At 44.7% G+C, this 25922-nt stretch overlaps 1 protein-coding gene across 9 annotated transcripts in view; it reads left to right on the top strand.

The window, feature by feature from the left end:
- Hdac4 (histone deacetylase 4) overlaps positions 1-25922 on the top strand; it is a 240101-nt gene that overhangs the window by 95674 nt on the left and 118505 nt on the right. For all 9 annotated transcript variants that reach the window (XM_076914757.1, XM_076914756.1, XM_076914755.1 and 6 more), the window contains one exon: positions 18511-18582. In XM_076914757.1, the coding sequence (XP_076770872.1) occupies positions 18511-18582 (72 nt within the window). The remainder of the gene's footprint in view (positions 1-18510; positions 18583-25922) is intronic.

The following is a 25922-nucleotide window of genomic DNA, read 5'->3' on the forward strand; positions in this document are numbered from 1 at the left end:
GAGTACAGGTGCCCAGGGATACAGGAAGAAGGATCCTTTGGAACAGGCAGTTGTGAGCCATTTGATATGTGCTGGGAATTGAATCCCAGTCCTGTGCAAAAACATTACAGAGTGCTGAGTCATCTTTCCAGTCCTGTGACGGGGTATTTTTGAGTTTTAGCAGCAAGCATATCTGAGTTAGGTACTTGCTTTGAGGCATATCTGATAGCACACAGGTGGCCTCACCCTTGGGGACACTTGGACTAGTACATCTGATTAGGATCTTTAGGATCTATAGGATGTCTTAGTATTTTGAGGACCAGCTTTGCCAGGTGTTCTTGGTTGAGTAGAGACTTGGAACTTGAATCCATTTGAAGCCAGAACAACCTTAGTTTTTTTTTCCCTGTGATCAGTTTCCTTATATATAATAGCTTAATTTGCCCACTCACTCACCCACCCACCTATTCCCCAACCTATCCATTCTGCTTCTGCTTTTGAAAGTCATTGTTCCAAGATCATGGACACAAAGATCACCTCCCTCCCCCAACACACACACACACACACACACACACACACACACACACACACACACAGACACTAGGAGCTCTGTCTCCATTTGCAGACAGGTAAAAAAGAATTGGAGTAACTTTGGGTTGACTAGATAGCTGTTCCAGATAATGCCTCTTTGCTAGAGGTACAGAATGTGGCTGGGCTGATGTCAGATAGCATGGTGCTGAGCTAGAGACCCCTGATCACATTCAGCTTTCCCTTTTAATCTGTGTTGTTATGAATGGATTTTCCTGCAAATGAATCTATGAAAAGAAATCTTAATTTCCTCCCAAACTTAACAAAGGACTCCCCCCACACACTCTCTCTCTCTCTCTCTCTCTCTCTCTCTCTCTCTCTCTCTCTCTCACACACACACACACACACACACACACACACACACACACACACACACACATACAGAGCTAAACCTCTACAAAAGAGATTCTGGGATCATTCTTGGATTCTATTGGTTTCTATTCCTCAGTGAGAGAGAGGCCATGGGATTTGTCTGCTCTCTGTTCTTTTGAAGAACTGCTTGCTGTGTTCTGCTCTCTGAAAATCTGCTCTCCACTCTTAACAAGCAGCTGGAACTCACTTGAGTCTCTCAGCACAAACTACAAAGCAACGGCAGTGGCTGTGCAAAACAGATGCTGTTTGCATTAAAATAAAAGACAAACATAATATTTGCATTAATACAAAATTATTTGCACAGATTGGTTTATCCTTACCCAAGAGCTAGTTACTTTTAACTAAGCAATCTTTTGCTGATTATTTTTCACAAAGAGTTGCTTTTGCATAAGTGTGGCTGATTTCAAAGAAGGGTTCTTGGACATGCAAATATGGTGTGGTGTGTGTTGAGAATAGCCCATGCCCAGCAGTGATTGCTGTCACTCAGCTCTTGCTGGCTTTTGTTCACAGGCAGGGTTAATGAGCATTGCCTTCCTTAGAGTAGCACTAGACTGTTGCTGCGGAGCTTCCCAGTCACTTGCTACTCTTCATGGAAAGCAGCAGCCATGGTAGGCAGTTGGTGTCTCTGCCCTCTGTTTTCAAGAACAGCTACTCTTTGTGTGATTCATTCAAGAATAAAGAAATTGGCACCAAGAAAAAATGGTGAAACATAGCCTGCTTCAGCCTTAAAAATTACTAATTTAGGTTTTCTAGTATCAAAGTGGAAAGGGAAATTTTGTACTAGGGGATTTGTATTTAATAAGAAGCTAACAAGGTATTTTAAACAGTGATTCTAAAACACATGCACTGCACTGCACCGCACCGCACTGCACTGCATTGCACCGCATTGCACTGCACTGCATCACACTACACACAAGGGAAACAAGTCTTCAGAAACATACTTGTGGTAAAAGTGGTCTTGATGATTGTGTGAATTGTGTTATTTCCTGCATAGCTGTGTTTACTGCTTGTTCACTAGTCTTTTATCTTAGCATTGAACATTGTACTCCACCTTGGAGATGGTTTCTTCATTGTGAAATAATCCTTTACTTGTTATTCTGGCTCATAGTTTCTTAATGTTAAATATTTTTAGTTTTAATTATTTTATACATATAAATGTTCTGACTGTGTGCATACATGTGTGCCCCATGTGCCTGCTCCTGTGGAAGACAGAAGATGGCATCAGATACCCTGGAACTATAGGGACAAGTGGTTTTGAGCCACCATGTTAAGGGTGGGGCCTGAACCTGAGTCCTCTGCAATAGCAACAAGTATTCCTAACTCTGAGCCATCTCAGTAAACATGTTTTTGTTAGTCTGAAAGTGTCCTCCCCACGCCCTACCCCGTTTCTTGAATGAAAGTTTAGCTAGTACAGACGTGGGGTCAGCTGCACCCTTCAGCAGCTTTGTCTCTTACTCATTTTCCCTTCGTCTGTTACTATTAGAAAGTACTTTTAGCCCAGTTATCCTTTCCATCTCCTATCTCCAAAAACTCCTGTAATATGTTGTCCTCAGATAGAGGAAGTATTACATTTTTTTTTATCTAAACCAAAAGACTAAGCATCAGCCCATGTTTTCTTTCTTCATGGGTAGCTTGTCTTACTGTCTCAGTGCCATTTAAATGCCTTCCTATGTTGATGTTCAGATATTTTACCAAAAAAGTGTCTAGATGCAGGTTTGCACTTGTTTATACTACTTAGGACTTCAAAACTTAATAATGTTTCTGAATTCTGAGTATTGTCGTTATTAAGTATTACACTGTGTGTTTCTGGTTTTGGTTTAGTAGTTCACACTAGGTCTATACTGGCTGTTCTTACTCATTTGCTCATTACTCAGTACTTTTTCTTGGTTATTTATTTTTATGCTACATTCCTGCAGGCTAAGTTTATAGTCTTATTCATTCTCTCTCTCTCTCTCTCTCTCTCTCTCTCTCTCTCTCTCTCTCTCTCTCTCTCTTGGTTTTTTGAGACAGGGTTTCTCTGTATAACCCTGGCTGTCCTGGAACTCACTCGGTAGACCAGGCTGGTCTCGAACTCAGAAATCCACCTGCCTCTGCCTCCCAAGTGCTGGGATTAAAGGCGTGCGCCACCACCGCCCGGCTCTTTAACTCTTATTATTAAAACATTTTATTAGATTTATATACTTTACATGAATATTTTGCCTGCATTTATGTGTGTATACCATGTGTGTTCATGGTATCTATAGGCATCAGAAAAGGGCATGAGATTGCCTGGGACTGGAGTTACAGATGGGTGTGATGTGAGCCAACATGGGTGTCAGAAATTGGACTGGGACCTATGTAGGAGCAAAAGGTGTTCTTAATTGCTGAACAATCTCCTTAGCCCTTTTAACTTTTATTATTAAGTATATAATATATATATTTTATTGAAAATAGATCCTTTCTCACATAATATATCTTGATTATGGTTTTCCCTTTTAGACCTCCCAGTTCCTCCCTACCTCCCTCCTACCCAGATCTACTCCCTTTCTGTATCTCATTTTAAAAGAATAGATTCGTAAGGGATAAAAGATTTAAAAAGGTAAAATATAAAGAGACACAGCAAAAACTATCACACCAAAATTGGATGAGACAAATCTACAGAAGGAAAAGAGTCCAAGAGAAGACATAGGATTCAGACCCACACTTCTGCACTCAGACATTCTATAAAAACACTAAGCTGGAAGACATGATATATACATGCAGAGGACCTGGGGCGGGCCCTGTAAATGCTGCTTCAGTCTCTGTGAATTCATGTGAGCATTGATCATGCTGATTTAGAGCACCCTTTGTAGTTGCTTGGTCACCCAAGCAGTGTTAGATATAGGTTCCATCTTGTAGCATGGGCCTTTAGTCAAATCATGTATTGGATGGTTACTCCCACAAATCTTATGCCACCATTGCCCTAGTGTATCCTGCAGTTAGAATACCATTGTTAAATATAATTTTAAGAGAAGTGTAAATATTAACTTATTTAATAACTTTTTTGAAATATACTTAATTAAAATTCATGTTTTATATCCTGTTAGTTTCCTTATAATATTTGTAGATATATTATACTTATTTTTCTGTTTTGCTGTCTTCACTAATGTTTAGGTTGTGTGCTGGTCTCACCATCATTTATAATGTTAAATTTTCATTGGAAGAACTCATCTGCAGTAGGACATTGCTCTCTGAAGAGCCATTGTTTGTATTCATGGGACTTTCAGGTTTCCCAGGTTCTAAACAAGTTTTACTTTAACTCCTGTACCTAGGATTCCAGAAGTACACACATAGTAAAGATCTCAGAGGCCATCCTCAACATGAACACTGGCTTGGAGATCCCAGCCTTATGCAGAGATTTTGTTTTTTTCCTTCACAGTTTCCCCTTCTGCTTCCCTGGTCTGGTGGAAAGAGTTCTCTCTGGCAGCCAAAGACAGTTCTGTCCTTGCCTGCAACCTTTTCCTTTGTTCCTAAAATGCACTTGCATGGCCCACTAGGTAGACATGTGGCCATAGCCTACTAGGGAAGCATTCTTATCTTTGAACTACACTGTAGCCCTTGAGTCACAGTTTGGAAGCCAGGTGGCCGGAGTCCTATATTACACTGCCCAAACCTTGGGACGACCCTTTGTAATTGTCATGTAGAACCTCCAGGCTGAAATCCACATCCTGTCAGTGACAGTAGTGTAGCTCACAGCCAACAGCAAATTGCTTCTCCTGGTGATAGCTCTGTCTTTAGAAGATTAAAATAGAACACAATACAATGAAATCACTGTATTTTTAGAAGCAGAATTTTGGTTGTCTAAAAAGGAATAATGCTATACCTTAGTTAGGCCCAGTGTGGAGAAGTTGTAAGAGTCTATTCATACTGTATGTAATAGAAATGTGTCGATTGCCACAGCTTACATACTCCGATAAGCTGTCTTTGTGGGGTGAGTCATGTGCTATGGGATTCTTGATTTAAACAGCCAGGATGAAGTTGTCTTGAATGCATGTGGTACAGTAGGGAAGCATTTTTTTAAGAGCCCAGAAACCAAATGGAAGTGTGTGGAGAGGTAAGCAAGGCACGGCACTGTACGGCACGGCACTTCGTGGTCATGGCCTTAAATAGTGTCTGGTAGATGGAAGCCTCACACACATTGCTTGACATGTTGGCAGTCATGGAGACATTTGCATGCTGTGATATGTATGTCCTTCCTTTTTGTCTTAGTTAGGGTATTACTGCTGTGAATAGACACCATGACCAAGGTTCTGAGGTTCAGTCCATTATCATAAAGGTGGGAACATGGCAGCATCCAAGTAGACATGGTGCAGGAGGAACTAAGAGTTCTGCATCTTCATTTGAAGGCTGCAAGGAGAAGACTGACTCTCATGTGGTTAGGAGGAGAGTCTCATTGCCCACTTCCTAGTAGTGCTATTCCCCGGGCATATTCAAGCCACCACACTTTTAAATATAATTATGTTTTGAAAAAAAATTAAAGATATAATCCTATCAATGTGCTCTGCACTTACACAAAAGTTGAGGAAAGTTTTGTGACATTTAACAAGTTGGCTATATATTAGAACCCAAGAAAACCTCTTTTTTCTACTTTGTATCAACCTCTCCCACACTAGGTAGCTCTCCAGAGATACCCGAGGTCTAGAGAGGCTGTCAGTGCTGAGCACCAGGCAGTTGCCCTGGTGTCAGTCCAGTCCTATTGGCTACCCAAGTTGATAAATCCATATGAAACCTGAGCTTCCTAGTAGGGTCCAAACACATCTGGGGCAAGAGTCCTGTTTTCAGGACCTTTATTTGATTTGAACATGTCTCCTAGAATAATTTGCTAGATTGGCTTACTCCAGTCCTTACTCTGGCTCTTCATTCCAGCATCTGCTGTAGTGTAAAGATAGTTGTAGCCATCTTTCCTATCACAGCAGACAAGGTGGGCAGACCCTGCTGGCTTCCAGGAAGAAAGCTCCTTGTTAGTAGCTTTCTTATGAAGAGGAGAACTGAGTGTTGGTAGCACTGTTGACAGCACACATAGTTTGTACACTAATCCTAGCTATAATGGAGCAGTACTATGGATCAGCATGCTTGATTACTGTACCAGACTAAGATGTTGAGTCTTAGCCAGCGATGGTCCCTAAGCTCAGAGCAGTAGATAGGGACATGGGGACTGCAGTCCCTGAGCCAGAAGGGGGAAGGCAGTGCCCTTGAACTCTGGAATCTTTAGTCATGTTTGCACAGTCTGCCTTTCATTGTTGCTCCCTCTGTTTTCAGCATGGTAGCCTGAGACTTGGGCAGCATCCTCTCATGGAGACCTGAGTGCTGGGGACAGAATGATTCCACTTGGATGGTTTCTCCAGAACTCCAGTCCTTGAGGACAGACTCTGCCTTGTCTGCTCCTGATAATGATGGTCAGAGGTGTGAGATGCCATCTCATGGGAGCAGAGAACAGCAGGGTTTTGTTTGTTTGTTTGTTTGTTTTCTGTTCTATAGCCTGACTTGCTGACAGCCATTATGGAGACAGTGGTCCCAGAGATAATGCAGGTCAAGGTCTCACCTTCCAGATAAAAGTAACACACAAAAACAGTGGTGCTGTATTTGTGGTCATGTCTCAGTCAGAGAATGCACATTACAGTGATGCAAAGGAGAAAACTAAAATAAAGCAAGCTGCTCCATTGTGGCCTTATTGTACATTCATTCCTGCACAAGCCTTGGTGGGATATGTAGCATCTAGATTGCAGTATGCCACTGCCTATTCCGTTGTCACTCAGATTTAAAAAAAAAAAAAAGATAATAAAGAACACCATTGCAGAAGTCTAGCGCTTAGCCCAGTGTGGGGAGGTATTTGCACCTGTTTAGGGCAGTTGGAACTTTTGCTATTGAAGGTTGTGGGCAAGAGGACCTGGAACTGACCCATGGTCAGCAGAGCAAATGAAACCAAAGCATACTGTGGGCCCTTAGGGATTGTGAGATTTGAACCCTTGAACAAGTTCTAAGCACTATGGTTTTATTTTTCTGAGAAAATGATAATGACCCAAGAAAGACTCAAAGTGTTGGTTCTTCAGTGTGCTGAATGGGTCTCCAAGTCAGCAGACTTTTCCCTTGGGCTTGGTGCCCTCACTAGGCCTCTGCTTCCACACCTGGAAGTGGCATGATCTGGCCAAGCTGCATACAGGCTACTAGATAGTCTTAATAGACTGCCTTTCAAAGTAGGCCTCCAGAGAGTACCCCTCCAGCTCCTTGATGACTGTGGAGGTGCCAGCCCTGGGGCTCTGGAAGAACTCCACAACCTCTTTCCCAGGCCCACATTACTAGTTAGTCCTGTGGTCCTAGTTAACCTCCTTCAAGGCGTCTGAAATGAGCCTTTAAATCTCCCTGAGCGCCATGATCCTCATCATGGCTCTGGAACCTACAGCCATGCTCCTGTCCCACTCTGCTCTTCCAGTGCCGTGTTCCATCCTCCGCCTGCGGTTTCCCCGCTCCTGGAGGGCTCTTCCTTTCTACATACCCAAGGTGTGCTTTACATGACACTTTCTTGCATGTCCTTCAGGTACCTGCCTAGAGGCTATCAGCTCCTGTGTATCTCTCATGGGCTTTTGTCTAAAGCAGTAATAATTTTGTTTCCAGCACCAATAGCACACAGTCCATTTACTAGACATTTTGGCTATTGGGATTTTGGGATGCCAGGACTCGGTATTTGCCAGAATGTATCCTTCAAACCCTGCCAGCTCCTCAGCAGCCAGCCGGGGGCACACACTGTGTGAGTGTGTTTCTGGCCAAGTGATGCCATGCACCCTGTGCTCAGTGCCCCGTGTGCAGACCAGGGAGCTAAATGCTGCATGGGAAGTTGGTCTGCTACCTGGTTAGCACAAACTTGGGACAAGAACAATAACTGTCCTTTCCCCTTCTCTTTCCACCCTGAGGACTAAGTGCATGTGAAGGAAGCAATTAGACAACACCTAACTGGTGAAAGCAGGAGCCTGACTTGTGAGGCTTCTAATTCAGGATGTAAGTTCAGTACTAGGAAGATTCTGTAAGACCAGGCTAGCAAAAGAAAATGTCTTTTTAATGAATTGAAGCAAATATTAATTTTACAAAATTCCAGGAGAGAAAGTCTTTGAACCCACATTGCCCTTCTGGTGGAGGGGAGAGTGCTCTTGGAGTGCACACTGGTCAGCCCGCCCCTTCAGCACTTGCTGCCATGCCCTCCGTGCTATCTATCACCTCTCCTGGCATGCAAGGCAAGCCAGTCTTCTCAAAGGCATATGAGCAAGAATGCCAAGAGCACCTCAGGGCAGGCAGAGCTCACAGGAGGTGGATAAAAGTCAGCACTGTTGAGCCACTGGGTGGGCCACCTCTGACTCTTTGATGGCTGCTTAGGCTTTATTGTGATTAGTGACTCATTTCTTTGAGCTGCTTGTTAACATCTACCTGTTTTCCGGCTTCCTGTCACTTAACCACAGACACCTTCAGCTGATTTGTGATGTTCAACAGTGTGGGCAGTGTTTGGAGGCAGGGTCATCCATAAAGTAGGTTTGGTGCTGACTCACCCTTTTCAGGGAATCAGATGCTTTGGCATTTGTAGGGTGGAGCACCTTAGGGAGGAGCCAGCCTAGGCTCTGGCTGAACTCATCATGGTCTTCCCTATAATATAAGTCAACCTAACTCCTCATATCAGCCAGTCTTAGTCAGATCAACAGACAAAGAAGTCCAGTCAGAGGGTGATTCTGCAAGACTGATGTAACTGGGCAGGTCTGACCCCAAACCTCACAGGCCACAAGGCCCCAGGTCACAGCCTTTCCCCTCTCCTCAAGCCCTCTTTTAAACTGATATTTCAGAAAATAGGAGATGGCAACCACAACTTCTGCCTTTCATCTAGACAGCTGATGTTTGGTGTAGGTAACGTTAGTTCATCCCCAGTGGACATCAGAGCTGGGGCTGCATCTTTGCTTGAGATAACTGTGTCCCTGTCCCATGTCCCTGCCTGACTGAAGGTGCCTATATTGAGAGCTACAGCATGTAGTTCAAGAGCCTCTGGGTACTGCTGTACTACCCTTTGTAGTCGTCACCCATTACTTGTTACACAGGCTCTGGGGAACATGCAGATCTTGTTTCCAAGGTTATTTTCTCCTCAACTTTGAGTAAAACTGCCCTGAAACAATGCACCCAGTTACTGCCTTTCTCCGGGTTCCCCCTACCCCATGGACTTGTTCTTGAGCACAGAGATGAATGCTGTTTGCAGAGCTGGCTAGGTCATCGTCCTCCAATCTGTGAGCCCATTTATAAATGTCTGGTGGATCATGTCCTCTGGGACAGACCCGTCCCTGAGAGCCAGTGTTTAGCACCTTCCACAAGACACCTGCCCCTGGCCAGGAGAGGCTAGGACATGGTTATGGTGGTCATCCAGACAAAGATGTTTCTTCTGCATATTCCTTTGCATCTTTGCTGCCACACACCTGCTGGTTCACTCAGTGCTTGTTGAGCCTCTGGCACACCTGGCTATATGCTCTGTGCCAGGACCCCCTGTAGCTAAGCTAGGCCTGTTCTCCCCAGTGCCTGTCTGTGGGTATGCTGTGTTCTACACATGTTCCTCCTTGGACATGCTGTGTGTTTCTAGAACTTCTTGGCTGTGTGCATACTGCCATTTTCTACATTTATATCTTCCTAGAGAAGATTTTCTGAGTGGTAGCCAGTTTGGGGCTCTTTGGGGCTCAGGCCTGACTATGCTTCCCTTTGCATGCCGGTTTTAGGTTTCTGTGTGATGTCCGAGATTCTGGGCAGAGACTTTTTTTTTTTTTTTTTTTTTTTTTTTTTTCTGTTTTGACCCAGTTGATCTGACTGACCATGTTCTAAAGAGAGCATGGTCCTAGACAGTGAACCTTCCTGGTGATTTGACAGAAGCCAAATGTGCTACCTGTGCTAAGACAGAACTTTAAAGAGCTATGAATAGCTGGGTTAAGGGCCAGTCTGCCTGCTACCACTTCATACCAGCCAGTCTTAGCTCAGCAGAGGAGGAAGTTCAGTGGTAGGGCAGTTCTGTGAGAATGATGTAGGCAGGCACCACATGTGCTGGTGGTCCTGGCTTCTGTGGTGTATTCTTTTCATATCCTGGAAGTTCAGTACCTGCTTTTAGATTGACATGAGCCAGGAGTGTGCACTCATTGGTCAGCAAGGAATTGGCGACACACCAAAGAACATGGGACCATTTGAGAGAAGACAAGCTAGTCAGATTATATTGGTTCAAAGAAGGGAGGACCTATCTTTATTCTTGGCTGCTCAAGAAAAATTTCAAACACATGTAAAAGGAAGGGGTGATGTATACAGTAACCCCTGCTTCCTTGTCTTTAGGGCCCTGGAATTCTCTACCATGTGTTCTTCATACACCCTGTCTCACTTTCTGTCCTGAGTATTTCAGGCAAATCCCAGCTTGCCATCATACTTCCATGCACATGGAATAGTTGTAGAACCTTCAGTGTGAAAGCAATCCAGACTCATAGGCACTGCCCTTCAGATACTGAAGGTTAACGGTCCACTGAGGTATGCAGCCTGATCCTCTCTGACTGTCCAGTGAGAATGAGCCCAGCTCTCTCTCAGCTCCAAGATCACAGTGGCCAGCTGCCACTGTAGTTAAGGTATTCCATAGGTGAGAGTGCCCATAGACCAGGAGTGTCTGCCCTTGAGCCGAATTTTCAAAAGACAAAATCCATTGTCATTGGTGTTCCATGTAATAGCTGTTTTAAAAACAAACAAACAAAAAAACCCTCCTTAACCACTTTTTCAAAACAGGATGAAAAAAATTATCCCTGACTGGTTCCCCTCCCCTTCCCTCCTCTTCTACCCCTTCCCATCCCTTCTATCCCTACCATGGTTTGGAGCTAGTTGTGATTCTTAGGGGAAAATCAGCAGGAACACCTCATAGGTTATCCTTGACATTTTAAATGTCTGCCTGATTACCCCAAAGGAAAAATAGCGCTTAGAGAAAGAGAGTCTTTCTTCCATTTTCATTTTCTCTAATAAATACACATAAACTATGTTGGGCATGCCTGAGGAATTCACGACACTTACTCATTAAAGTTTAATTCCTATTAATGGGCAGATGCGAGCTTTATTATAGAACTTTGGTATTTCTCAATAACCTGTGTGGCAAGAAAAAGCAGAACTTAATGGATTGGGGCACTCAAGGCTATTAGTGAAATTCACACAGGGAGGAGCTGGGTTTATTGAAAGCTGAGCCTAGTGTTAGCTGGGTGTGCAATACTGCCTTGCCTGGAAGGGCTGAGGAGTAGAGGGACGTGGGGGCTGGGAAGGCTCAGCCTAGGAGAGTAGTAGGGTGTAGGTCTGTGTTGGTCGGGGAGGAGGGGAGCTGGTAGCCGATCATTTCTGTCTCTGAGCCATTCATGGCAGACCTGTATAAGTTAGCTGAATGGCATATTCTAGTGCCAGGCAGATCCAACCAATGGTCACATAGATCAGGGCTAAGGGACAGTGGCCTTACGATGAACCAAAGGGATAGTATGCTGGCCACTGAATCCAAACAAATCCAGTAAAGCCACACTAACTACACACAGGGACTAGAGTTCTCTGTGACTGTACACTGAGCTGCTGGGTGAGGAAGCAATGAACAGTGGCAAGGCTTCAGGCCACAGGCTGCTGTTCTCTTGAGCAGACTCCTCGGAGAAGGGGTGTCCTTTCACTGCTGTTCAGGCAGACAGCCATTCATGTTCCTTCTTTGTTTAACACAACAAATCATTTTTCATGACTGTTATTTTTTTTGTCCTAGGCTGTCCTAAGGTTTTTCAAATAATATTACATTTTAAAATATTTACTTTGCATGTGTGTGTGTGTCTGTGTGCTTGTGAGTGCGCTCATGCCACAACATGTATGCAGGTCAGGAGACACTTTGTGTGACTCCTTCCACCATGTGGGTCCCACAGATTGAACTCAGGCTTAGGGGCAGGTGTTTTTACCTACTGAACCATCATTCTGGTCCTAGCCTGTTGGTTTTTTTTTTTTTTTTTTTTTTTTTTTCTTGTTTGTTTGTTTTGAAATGTTTCCGTCACCCAGTTTAAAAAGACACACATACAACACAAATATCCTTAATTTAGGAATCCCTCACTTTCTCATCAAGTCAGATTTTACTTCATTGTCAGTGGTTCTGTATCCTACAGCCTCACACCTCAGGGTGTGTTAAAGTTTCTCTCAGAACCACATGGTTCCAGATGTAAAGTGGCAGTGGGTGTCTCCTGCTGTCCCTTGTGCGGTAAGTTGGGCTGTGGCTGCGTAGCAATGTCCTTTCAAAGCTTTTACAAAGATCTGGGTGGCAGGAACATAACAGGAGCGGGAATAAGTCTGAGAGGAGTGGGGTCATTGCCTGTGTGTGTAGCAAGAGCTGAGCTCTCTAGGGATTGGGGCAGGGCAACAAGGAGGACAGAGAATGTTGTCACCTGGATCTCTGAGAGGGTCTGTAGTTACCCCGCTTTACAGATGAAATGTATAGCTCCTGGAGCACAAGATTGTGTAGACATTGCAGAGCCCAACCTGGAACCATATATATATAGGCACCTTTCCAGGTCCTTCCTCACTACCTGAACTCTTGAAGCCATGTAGGCAACATCTGACCTGGCCCTGCACTTGTACCTGTGTGCCTGACTTCTTAGGCCCAGTACCCTCCACCCTCTGCTTGTGAGGTGCTCCTTGTCAGCTCACATCATCTGAGATGCAGGCAGGGGAAGAAAAGTGCATGTAACTTTTCATGTCTGATTATACATAATGATATTTCCTAGAGGTAACAGAATGGATAGGGAATCAAAGATGTATTTTAACAACAGTGAAATGTACCTCAGTCACATGGGTGGTCAGCACTCACACAGGAAGTTGGCATTTTGTCTATTAGCTTGATTTTCTGTTGTTGTAACAGAATACTCCAGACTTGGCTAATTTATATAAAAGGTGATGGGAAAGCTCAGAAACATAGTGCTGGCATCTGGCCATTCTCTGATAAAGGTATGGTGCTTCATATAACATGGTAGACATTAGCTGTGTAAGCATGACAAGAGAGCTGGGCTGTCTTTATAGCAACCATGTGTGCTCTGATTAATCTAGCTGGGAGAAAGAAGCCAGTTTCCCTAGAACAGTGCCTTCTACCACACAGTACTGTTATCTTGGAAATCAGGTTTCAACCTATATTTTGGGTGGACATACCATGTTCGTGCTATAAAAGTGCCCTTGATATGTGATAGGAATAGCCAGTAGTTCACTGTCTAACTCTTACTCACTGTCTTTCTCTTAAGTCTCCTCATGAGAATGAGGGCAGGGCATGACCTGACAGGTCCTGACAGGGCCATCAAACCAAGAAAGCCTGCAAGGAACCTGAGGAGATACAATCTGTGTTTCATGAGCAACTGCCAACACAAACTATCTTAAAGTAGGTGCTAAAAGGAGGGGAGACAGTTTACCGAGAATCTGGCCACAAAGATTGTTTTTAAAATGTTCAGTGGCCAGGAAGACTGGATATCATGAAGGTTGTGAGTTATCACGTCTACCCTTTACCCATAAAGCTCCCGTTTAGCCATATATTTGAAAACATCTCCATTAGAAAAGGAACATACCATTCGTTATCATAACTATTCTAGCTTTCCCCTTATCCATCCCCTGCCAAGTGCCTTAATGTAGTCATTTACTCTCTTTCTTTGAGTGGCAGTGGGCAGAAGTGTGACCCTAAGCCTGAGAAGAGTGCAGGGTTTGACTCCAGAGTATAGAGGGTTTCAGGTCTCAGTAACTTCTTAATGTTTCCAGCCTTTGGCTGTTTTTCTCTTTCTCAAAACTTGTCCAACTTGACCAGGTCTTTTTCCTGAGGGAAACAACATTGGCTGCAGTTGAGAAAAAGAATTTCACCAAAGTTCAGATGGAAGGATGAATTTCCCTGCCTCTCAATTGATACAGAAAAGTTAAATACATTAAGCAACCATACCTAATTAGAGATCTGTCTTGGCAAACCAGAAACACCAGGCAGCTTCCTAACTAGCATGGTAAAAGTTACCAGTCAGAAACCTACAACAGGTGCCATGCTTCTTGCCAAAACAGCATTGCCTGGAAGACTAGAGACAAGGCAGGAGTTTTTGATCACTATCATTTTGCTGATGTGCCCCAGCCTAGTACTGTACGAAAGCAGTACATGGCTGGGGAAGGAAGCGCCAGACTGTCACTTCCCATGTGGAGAGCTTGAGAGAAAATGGATAGATAAGTAGAAGGGGAAGAGTTTAGCTAGCGCCAAGGATGCCCATTGCTGGTGTGCATCAGCAAACTAAGTGGATATTTAAAGTACTTAAACAACTTAAACATTTTTATGTTTTACTAATAGTTTAAATGTTGTAATGAAAATATCAGACACTTATGAAGAGGACCAAGTAGCGCAAGAGTTTTGACACTGAATAAAGCAACTCTTGAGAGACTTAACAGGGTCACAGGTGTAGCTGGGCTCTGTGGGGGTGGTGAGGGGGCTTGGGAGGTATTCAGATACAGATTCCTGTTAATGTGATAGTGCAGGGGCCATCATTGCTCTGGCCGATTCTAGAGAGAAATGTTGGGCCCTGCTTTGTCAAATATGTGTTGAGCTACAGTGGGTAGGAAGGTGTGATACTGGGCAAGCTGGCTGAGCAGTGAGATGCCAGCTGCAACACAGTATTCTGCTGACTGCTGGTCAGACCTCTTGGCTGTTCTCATGAGGAAACAAAACAAAACAAAACCAAGAAACAAAGCATTGTGACTTGTGCCATGTGCTGCATAGCGGATGCAGTATTGGCTTGCTGTGAGCAGCTGAATGAAGGTTGACAAAGGAGCCCAAAGGAGGAGAGCCAGTCCACCCTGAGCTGAGCTCTGCAAGTGACCCAGGGAGGTTCAGCCCCCTGGAGGTGATCGTGTGTTTGTAGATGATCCTCTTCTCAGAGTCACTTTTTACCTGGGGAGGCAGACATGCCATATTACAGTATCGCTGAGTCAGTGATTGGAGTCCAGGCATCTTGAGGTGGGTCCTCAGAGATGCAAAGACTAAGGGGCTAGGGATTTGGATACCATTTTTACAGTGCAACAGTCTCCTCATCAAAGAAGAACAGGATTTGGCCTTCAATGTGATTTCCTGAGCAGTCTTGGTTCTTTTTCATTCAAATCTGGTATAGACTAGAGTCTGACTTGGAGTCTGGTCACTGGAAAGTCTGTAAGATTCTAGGGTTGGGCCTGCCGGCCCTACTCACTGTTCTAGCATTGTAAAGGAAGAGGCAGGAGGGCTAGACATCGACTCATAAAATCTCTTGACTTGTTATGTTGAGCTTCTTGCCAGGAAGAGGATGAATGATCACTGTTCCAATTTCATTTCTGTTGCCATGATAAACTGGACTAAGAGCACATCGTGGGAGAAGGGAATTATTTGGCTTATACATTACTCCATCACTGAGGATAAGTCAAGGTGGAAACTCAACAGCTAATCACAACACGTCCACAGTCCAGATCAGAGAGAAATGAATGCATTCTTGCTTGCAGCCAGCTGTCTTCACTTTTAAACAGTTAGGGCCCAGCCATGAATACTGATGCCTACATTTAGGGTGGGTCTTCCTCCATCAATTAACAAAACAGTCCCTCAGGGGCATTCCCACAGGCCAACCAGATCTAGATAATTCCTCATTAAGACTCTCTATCCTTGTGATTATAGATTGTCTAGATGACAGTTAAGACTAATCTCACAGTCAGCCCCACTCTATAGGGATGGGACTTCTATACCTGGGGTCTTTGGGCATCATGCACCTCTTTATATGGGTGTTCACTTTTATCCTTAATAAAGAAAAACTTCAGTGCAAAGACTGTTGGCCCCTTTCCATGAGGCTGTGCTTCGAGATGCTCATTGAAAGCTGAAACCACAGAGGGTGCTGACTCCTGTGTGCTGTTTTCCCTATGCACATGTATCAGTAATAAAGTGTAATTGACAAACAGGTACATCAAGAGAATAACAGCTAATAATATGTACAGTAGAGCAAACACAACAAAATGCTCATGTAAGTTCTCTGTGTGTGATCTTTCAAAACTCTGTCCTGTGTGCCACTTACTCTCTTGTGATAATGGCGAGATGGAGGCCTTTTCAGCTTCTCCTTGGTGTGCTGGAACTGCTCACGTGACTGTCTTGTGCTTTGTGGCCTGCCGCTATTAAGTAAAACAAGAGTTACTTGGACACAAGTTTAGCAGAACCATGGCAGTTGGTCTGGTACTAGAAACAGCTGCTGAGTAACAACGAATAGGTGGCACATCCCCAGAGTGGATATGCTGGACAAAGCTTGGCTCACGTCTTGGGTAGGATTGGGCAGGAGAACTCAAGTTTTCATTTGGTATTTAGAATGTGATTTAAGATGTAAGGGATTGTTGTTTGTTTTTTAGAACAAGCTATTTAATAATTAGACCTGAAGTTTCCCCATTCTCTACAGTAGTATCAATGTGAACAATAGGCAGATAGTGTCAGAGCTGAATCAGAGGATATCATCCAGTTGGTGGAAGAGTTGGTGTTCTAGGAAAGGCTGGAACATGTCAGGCTTAAGGTATGACTTATATGTGGAATCCATATTATCTCATCATTGTATTGTTGCTTAAGCTGAGACAGCTAATTTATATGCTCGGTGAATACACCCTGAAAGCTAAGTGACATACGCCAGTAAAAAGCCAAGAGATCCTGCATATGGGCCAAGACTCGGTCATACCACATGATGAAAATATAGACTGTGTCTCTGTAACTTGCACTGTGCATCAGCTACTTAGAAATGTGGTAAGTTTCTTTCAAGAGTGCAGTAGGTACTATTGTGTGTCATCCAGAGGCATTGGTCCCTCAGAGCTCAGGGCAGATACCAACCAATTCAAGCCCGTACTTGAGGAATAGTCTCCATGCCTGCTAGCATACTGTGCCAGGGTTGGAATGCTCCAAACCAGTCAGCTAGTAAACCTGGGCTTTTCCCAGATGGAAGAGTAAAGTGACACAGAGGAGACTGGTGGAGGCCTTCTGTTGATACACTGGTGGCAGGAACAGGAAGAAGCCTGAGGGATCCTCAGAGCAAGACAGGCTGTAACTTTCCATGTGTGTGTGCATGTGCGTGTGTGTATGTACGTATGCATGTACGTATGTATGTATGTATGTATGTATGTATGTATGTACACAGCCTCCCCTTTGGAACATTTTACTGCTTTTTACAATGAACACTTATTTCTCTGCAGGAAGGAAAGGCTTTAGGAAGTGTTTTCTGCCCCTTGAGGTTTCTTTCTGAGTAGTCATAAAGTTTAAGGAGACTGTTGTTGGCTTTACAACCTATGGTCGAGTGTCTCCTGAGAAAGCCTTCAGTCTCTAAGTGGTAGGGATATTGTTTGGGACTATAGGGTGTGGCAGTGACCTCTCATTTTTCCTTCTGAACCCTGGAGCATGAGCCACAATATCCCATGCTCAGTGTGCGTCTGACCATTATGAAATGCTAAGGGTGCTAGATCTAGAAGAAGTGTTGTTACTGGAGGGAAGGGAGCTGTCTGGCACCCTCATTTGGTTCTGAATGAGACTGAGGAGCAGTTCCACTCTGTCTCCTGTGCAATTCAGATAGCTTCCTGCATGTTGCTGTTTCTCTTCTTTGGAAGGGTATGTTTGGGATTTCCTGGGCTGAGGCTTCTGTCTTCAGAGTTGAAATTCCTCAGAGGACACACATTGGCTCCCCTGCTTGGCCTGGCCTGATCTGTTACCTCTTTGTGTTCTGCTTTGAAATTCTGTACGTGGGAGCTACATGACTGCCCTGTGAAGTTACTATGCTCTTCTTTAAATGACTCGTGGGTGACTGCCGATGCAGGTGTCCAATGGAATGCATGTCACTGCAGAACATTTAATGCCACTTGTCACATGCTGATTTTAAAGGAAAGGTCTGGTTCTTTGAGGTTTTGTGGGTCTTCTTTCCTTCATGTTTGGCAAACACAGAGGTCCCAGGAGGTCTTTTTATCCATCCAGTGCCAGGCGTTGGTGGTTGGCGGGGTCTAGTCTCATTCTTGCCTCAAGTCAGAACAGCCAATTGCTTCCTGAATATGATCTAAAAATGGATTTCAAAGAAGTGATTGTGTAATCTGTAAGTCCACTGGTGCTGGCAAGGCATTCCCCAGGGCTGCTTGGAGTGCCTCGGCACCCTGCTTCCTTCTGACTGTCAAGCACAGCTGCTTTGTTTGTGTCACTGTCCAGACCCTTCATTGTTATCTTATAAGATGGGAACTCTTGATCTTAATGCTTGTGGTCTCTGCAGAAAAGCCCACTTCTGATGAGCCCAGTGTGGGCCAAGTATAAGTGAGCCATGCTAGCTCCACCAGATGCCCTCAGGCAGGAATCCCAGGTCACCATATCTCAACTGGAGACTGTTTTGATTATTCTACAAAGAGCTTTTCATTTTTTTCTGGCAAGTAAAAACTATCTGTGCTGGAATTGAAACTGTCCTCTAAAAGGAGGGGACCATCGCCCACAGAAAATTTACCCTTCAACTCAGCATTTCTAAAGCCAGTGTCTCCTCTGTTCCTTAGATGGACTTTCTGGTCGAGACCAGCCCGTGGAGCTGCTGAATCCTACCCGTGTGAACCACATGCCCAGCACAGGTAAGTCAACACACTTGTGCTGTAAAGTCCTGCTTTACTGGGGAGTGTAACGGGGTGAAGGTCTCTTTACAAATGGATGTCCGTGTGGTAGCCGAATGCTTTGGACTTAATGCACACTCAAATGGCATTTCAGGTGTCTCTGAGGCCTGGGCTCCACCTCTCCTTTCCCACTGCCACCTTATTGACTTTACCCTTGGCCACTGAGCAGAGGTAGGAGCAGGTGACTAAATATCTTATGAACACATCCAGCTTTTAAAGTCTGACTATTGTGAGAAGTTTTGACTTTCACTTTCCCTCAAGTATAGTTTGCTGAAGTCATTTTGTCTAACACTACCATAGTTTGGGCATTTTGAGATAGTTTCCTAGTTCTTACCCAGTGTGGAATGAGATAAGAGTTTCTAACATGCCCTGATGGACTGTGAAAAAAAATGATAAATAAATAGTTTCTAAGAAAACCAATGAAGTAGTCTTTGTGTTCATCTTTCTGCAATGAAAAGCGTACCCTGTTCTTTGAGAGCCTCGTGTGAGGATGGGTTATGGCTTGCAGTGCTGTTGCCTGGCTTTACCTGCTTCCAGTCTGCTGCTGTCACTGTATGAACTCCGTGGCTGAGTACCTGGGTTTTATTTTCTTGTTTCTCAGACAGGGATGGTAATGCTTCCCTGCACAGTTCTCACTAAGCTCAAATATATGTGTCAGCTTTTTAGTAGTTCCACAATAAATGTCATTTCTTAATGTCACACTGACTAGCTGAAGATGCCGTGGGATGTCGTTGTGATGTGCCAGCTTAAGAGCCAAAGTTTGCTGTGCCCATCACCCTTGGCTGCTTTCTCTGTTCCAGGATGGTGTATCAACAAGGGTCGCCTCACCTCTTCTCCCTCTGTAGCCAAGTTCTCTTCGTCCTAGCATGTTTAACCCATCTTTACAGTATTGAAGGTCAGAGTGTTTGCAGCATGCTTTTAAGCCTATGTAGAAGCACTGTAAGTGGGCAGAGAGGGGCGTGTATCCACAGGGCGTGTGGAACATCTCATGGAGTCTACATGTTGGCATGTGTCTGAGAAGCCATTAGCATAGAGGGCATGCTTTCACTCCGTTTTCAGACACTTTAACCAAGTATCAAACGCCTCACAGAACAAATAAGATTAAGCTACAAAACCTTGAAAATTGATGTGAAATATCTTTAATGTTGCCTTTCTATAGAACAGAAAGATTTTAAGTGTTTTTTGCGGTTATAAGTTGTGCTGTATTCTTGACCACTGAGTTAAGCTTACCTATTTTCTGACATGCTGTGTGTCTCATCTAAGCAGTCATCCTTTTATCTGAGTAGGAAAAGTGCCCAGGCAGTTCTTCTCATTGCCAGTCTCATCTCCTTTCTAGACCATTCCTTGTCCTGCATTCATGAACCCATGAAAATTCTGGTGATGATAATCAAGCCTTGCTATTCTGTAGCAAGAATTATTAGGGCTGCAAGCTGCCTGACTATTTCTTTGCCACCACCTGCTACCTTGATGGAGTGCTCAAATTGAAGTTTTTCTTGGGAGTGTAAGACATTCTTTTAAAGAATTCCCCAAAGGCTGCCAGCCCAGGCCTCTCCTGCCCCAGCTCAGAGTACTTCTTCCTTCTCTGCTCTTTGTTTTTGTTTTCCACCACCTGGGCAGTTTTTAGGGACCCTGTGTGTTCAGGTCCCATTTATTTCCACCTTTCATTCTGCTTTGGGCTCAGTATGGAAGGAAGCAGAAAAGGACCTGTCCTGAGCCCACCTGGGACACCATCTCCTGTCCCTGTTGCATCATAGCTTCTTCCTCTGGTTGGCCTGCTCCTTGCCTCTGGATTTCTCCAGCCCAGCCCAGAGGCTTTGTGAATGTATCCCTAGCAGGATCATTCAGGTAGTGCTGGCCACCTGGCTACCCTAGGGTTATCCCTAGCAAATGAGGCAAGCAGCTGATACGGGAAGACCAGAGGGCAGGAGAGAGTCCTGAGAGGTTCTTGGTAGATGGAATCAACAAGGGTGAGGATGTCGGGAGAGATCTGAAGCGTGGGTTACCCAGCATGGAGAAGATGGCAGTATTTCTTGTGCCTGGCGACCCTCACCATGGCCCTGTGCTCACCTAACAGAGTAAGTGACTGGCTGAGATGTGAGGTAGAGCTGCTTTCCAGGTGACTGACCTTAGTCCTCTCTGTGGTATTGTTGTTGATAGGACTCAGCAAAGAATTACTTTTAGGGCCCTTTCTGGCCATGCAGCTGCCTGCTGTCCCTGTTTTCTGTCTCCTTCCATTCTCTGGGGGCATGATGCTGTCTGGTTTTCTTCCCAGGCGTTGCCTGTCTGTCTGAGCTCTGCCTTAAGTGATGACAGTCCTATTCTACCTGGTAGGCCATTATAGGAGACATGGATACTCCAAAGCTGGCCAGGCCCTTCAAGGCCTTGGCCACTGTTAGTAGCTTAGACTCCCAATCTTGTTCAACTCCTGTAACCCACTCTGAGATGGCTGCCGGGAACCAGCATCCTGGGGCAAAAGACCAAGCATCTTACAGGTAGCCTGCAGCCTCCACTAAGCCTTGCTCCTGCTCTGTGCTTTTTCCTCTGTAGGAAGGGATCTGTGGCTTTTGCCAGTGGCATGAGTAAGGGTAGCCAGATGGCCTGAACTCTCTGAGCAGATGACTATTAATACTTCTGCCTTGCCCCATGTCCTGGTGCTTCCATTTCTGTGCTTCAGAGCACTTTGTAGTTGAACCTACACCATGTTTCCCATGGCTGCTGCTGGCTTTTGAGCCAGTCAGTCTCTGGAGAGACACTGTCCTGTACGTGCCCATGTTCTCATCTAACTTCTGTACACTATTGCTTGCCCAACAGTTTTTGGTTTATTTTGCTTGTGTGGGTCTTGTGTCTCTTTAGATAACCCACCTACCACTCTGTGTTCACTGCTGTCATTTTTACCAGAAATGCTGCTGGCTTTGAATGCACCCTCTTGACTATCTGAGCTTCTGTACTTCACCCCCCAGCTTAGACCCTGCCCTTTCTGCTCTGTCTACTTGTTTCCCAATTGGGATCCTTTACCACCCCAGTGCCCAGGGAGGAAGAAAGCAGCCTTCCCTTTTGGGTAGATACGGGGTTGCTTATACTTCTCATAGTGGTCCAGTCCTTCAGTTCTGTGCTGCTACTGCAGACCAAAAATGTTCCTTGTCCACCACAGGATGTCACATGAGGCAGGGAAAGGTATGTGGTTCTTGGTGTTAGAGCTGAACATTCAGGGTGGATGTCCAAATCAAACAGTTGTAGCTGTGTGTGTTGTGTTCTCAAGTTGTCCCAGTTCCATGGATCCCATTGTCTTGAAACTGATAACTGGTGTGTGCGTGCATGCATGTAATGGGGCTATGTGAATACTGGTTTGTGTAGATACTCATGTGTGTCGAATGTGTGTGAGTATGGAGGTGAAAGGTCAACCTGTTGTGTTCTCTTACACCCACCCACTTTTCCTGATATGGAACCTAGAAGTCTGGGATTAGACTAGCAGACTGCTAAGTTCCATGGTCCCCTTCTCTCCTCTTCCTCACAACAGAACCACATGTACTTACCGCCATGCCCAGCTTTTTACATGGTTTACGGAGATTAATCTCAGGTCCACACGCCTGGACAATAAACATTTACAAACTACTAAGCTGTCCACAACACCTGTGTGCTCCCCCCTCCTTCCCACTTCTTAATTTTAAAAAGAACTTTTTTATGTGTAGTAGCCTCAAGAATAACCTCCAGGTTTGTGTCATACAAAGGATGGAGAACTAGGCTGCATTTTTTTCATGGGTATTTGATAGTTTGAGGCAGCTAGGGCAGGAAGGAAAGATTTCTTTCAATTGTCAGTTATGGCAGGACTAGTGTACAAAGGTAGATTCCTGCACTGTGACATCATTGGTGCTCAGAGCACTTTTAGTCGGTGTTTATCATCAGTTTGTATTACAGGTTTTAGGGCTGCGGTATCTCAGGTGAGTCAGCCAGGATCTGCAGGAGGATTTTGTCAGTCCTTGTCCACCTTACCCTGGATAGGCATTAGTTTTCAGAAGCTATATGTTAGCCTTGCATAATCTTTCCTTCTTCCAACATCTGGTTACGTTTAAGGAAGAATTACTTTGGGGCCATACCCTGTACACCCAGTTGGACCCAACTCAGGTCCCTATGTTCCTAAGTGACTCCCATGCTGCCATGTGGAACTAGAACCTCAGTACATAGGTCATGGGCCCTCTTGACAAGGGGCTAAGTCTTTGGCTAGAGAGAGAACAGAAGCAGGTAGCCTTATCAGGTTGGTAAAGAGCTTAGTTAGGTGTGGGGGCTAGCTTCATCTCACAGAGGCCTAAGTATTGAGCTTCCTGAGCTGTCTGAACTCCATTTCTCTATCGTCCCTGGCCACGCCCCTCCCTCTGTTTCCTGCTGGGCTGTGTCTGTTGACTGAGAGAAGAGCTAATGGGGACACTGGGTCAATTTGGTCCTGATATCTCCAGTTTGCCTTCGAAGAGCCAGTTCCTTTCCTATAGATTCCCTGCTCTGTGCTTGTGTTCATCCTCTCATCCCTGAGCCACCTCCTCTGTGTTGATTTGGATGTTCTTAGTCTTTTCAGGTTGATCATTCCTCTCACTTATTTTTGTCTTTTCTTTCTTATAAAAGAATTTTAGGTCATACCCCTCTGGGTAGGGATAAATTATGACTTGTGATATTTAATTTGTGAAACATTAATATCAATGTTTTATAAACATTTATATTTCACAAGGGAGATATTTTGATATGTCTTTTATAGTTCTTTTTAAAAAAATGATACTTACATGTTTTTAAAATCTGAAAGTCTTGAGTTTTCCAGTAGACCTTTGTTAAGATATACAGCATGTTAGAAGTTGCGGAGCCTTTGGGTTTTTAGGGACAGCTTGTCTTATGGTCGGCTTTTTGATACTTGAGTATGTCACTTGAGTATGGAAGAAAAGGTCAGAGGTTCTAAGTGCCATGGGGAGTAAGAGCACAGTGAGGGAGGCGAGCCCTAGGCTGCGTCCAGGAAGACATACTCCAGCTCATTCTTTACTTACTCCTTCCTGTAGGCAGGAGCTACTGCAGCCAGGCTCTGTCTCAATTTTTGGGATACGTGCATGTGTGATTCAGAGATCCATTTCTGTGGAGCTAGGCTGTGACTAGAGGAACAGTCAAAGCAGAGAGCAACCAGGGGCAGGAAAGAGGACAAGGGCAGAGGTCAGGTTCTTTCTCAGGTGGTTAGAGTTTTCTTGAGAAGCTGACATGATTTCAGCAGCATTGGATGGGGTGAAACTGCTCAGTGATTGGAGGATACAGGGAGGTGCTAGGCTTTGGCAGATACCCTAGTACCAGCTAGCAGGCAGGGAGGGTAGGGCAGAAAAGATGCTGGCCATGTGATGGCACTGTTACCAGTCACTTGCCAATATCCTAGGCCATCAGCATTTGTGTACAGGAGAGAGACTCCTGGAAGTTCTGGCCGGTGCTGTGGAGGGTAGCCCACATGTGGATGGTAGCCCATCTGGGACAGGGGCATTAAGCATGAAGGCCCAATAGTGACCAGTGACAAACTAGATGTGATAGTGGCACACTGGATTGGTTCAGTGGAGTAAAGAAAATCGTTGGGACTAGAAATCTGGCAGTCAGTGGGATTCTCAGGTGATGCCTACACTTGGGATGTGAGAGAGATTGCAGAGTGGAAGCTAAACTAGGATTGGCCTGAAGCACTTGGGTGGTGGAGTCACATTAACTAACTATAGTGGGTAATGTAGATGGAACCTACCTTGTGGGGTTGTGGATTCAAAAGGTACAGAAGTGAACTTTGGATGCAAATATGGTTTCATTCAAGGCCACCAAAAAGCTGTTGTTGCCAGTGTAGTCTGTAGAAGCCATCTGTGAGAGGTAGCAGAACATTCTGTTACCGATTCTCCAGGGGCTGTGTAACAGGCCAGGGTTGAACCCAAAGAGAGTGATTATCCACATATGAGGTGGGATATGTTTCAGAGGACTTGTTCAAAGCTCAGCTCTGGCAGCTCAGAATAAATGATGACAACTTTTCTCATGTCACAACAGTTCTCTTGTCGTATCCTTTAAGTGCCATGTATGCTCTGCTGAGTCAGTCTTGCAGGAAATACCTCAGTAGGCACAGGTTAGGAAATAGACTGGCAGTCCAAGTAACTTCCCCAAGGTCACTCATTGGTCAGGTGGCTGACTCATAACAACCTCCCAGGAGATTCTTCTAGATGCCAATATCTGAACTACCACCACACCTGTCCCCCGCATTCCAGATTTCCAGTTGCCTTTTGCACTGTTTCTATCTCCAGGGATCCAGGAAGCCCTTAAAGGATGCTGCATTCCTCTTTGGCCATCTGAAGTCAGGTGAGGGCAAATTGATTTCTAGAAAGCCCAGGTTCAATCTTCTTGCTTCCTTGAGGGGAGAGAGCTGGAGGAGACCCAGACCCAGCAAAGCAGCTTTCAGTTCGCCCTTATTCCTTCCTTCCACCCTGTGCAAGAAGCTTCCATTTTTAAGTATTTCTGCTGTTCCTGTTGGGTAATAGTGGTTCCTGCTGTGGCCCAGCTGTAGGTGAAATGTATAACCAAGTGTTTAGAGATCGCAAAGAAGGAAATTCTGAAATTCTGTGTTCTTATGTAAAGTTGACCTTATGTAACTGGAATGGCAAAGATAGTACAGATTTGGTACCCTCCCCAGACCACCGGGGCTATTTTTAATTTTTCAACAATATGCTTTTATCCATTGAGTCTAGGGTAATCAGATTGCTTTCTAAGTTAGTTTGAGATGTGTGTCGTTGTGAGCAGGTCTAGAGGTGTTACAGGGAAGAAGTTTCCCCTAGGCCCTGGGCTAGACCAACTTTTACACTTATGGGCAAGGACTAAGTTGGCTACTACCAATTCTGAAGATTTTTCCACCTGTGAGCATGGCTGTGGCCAGTGGGTGAGTCAGTGGTCCATAATACAGTGCTGGTTTGGATGTTTCTGTGTAATTGTGCACTCTTAAAATTTTTTTCCAGTGACACCTTATTTATAACATCATCACACCAGAATCTCCAGTGCATGGTTCTGCCCCCCTCGTCATTTCTGGAGGTTCTGTTTGTCTTTGGTAGCAGCACTCACACATGAAAATCTGGGGCAGTTTATTGTATTTTGGTGGTGATACATAGTTTCCAGGAAATGTGTTTGTATGTTTCTCCAGTGCTGTCGCCCACCACACCAGGCTTTATCTACAGTTCTTGCTCCTATTGCTTGCAAGTCTTCTACTTTCATAAGATGTTTTTCTTCTTGGGGGCTACAGAGCAAATTAGGAAATTAAAAGAGTTTTC

This window comes from Arvicanthis niloticus, chromosome 17 (assembly GCF_011762505.2).
Source record: "Arvicanthis niloticus isolate mArvNil1 chromosome 17, mArvNil1.pat.X, whole genome shotgun sequence".
NCBI classification, from domain to species: Eukaryota; Metazoa; Chordata; class Mammalia; order Rodentia; family Muridae; genus Arvicanthis; species Arvicanthis niloticus.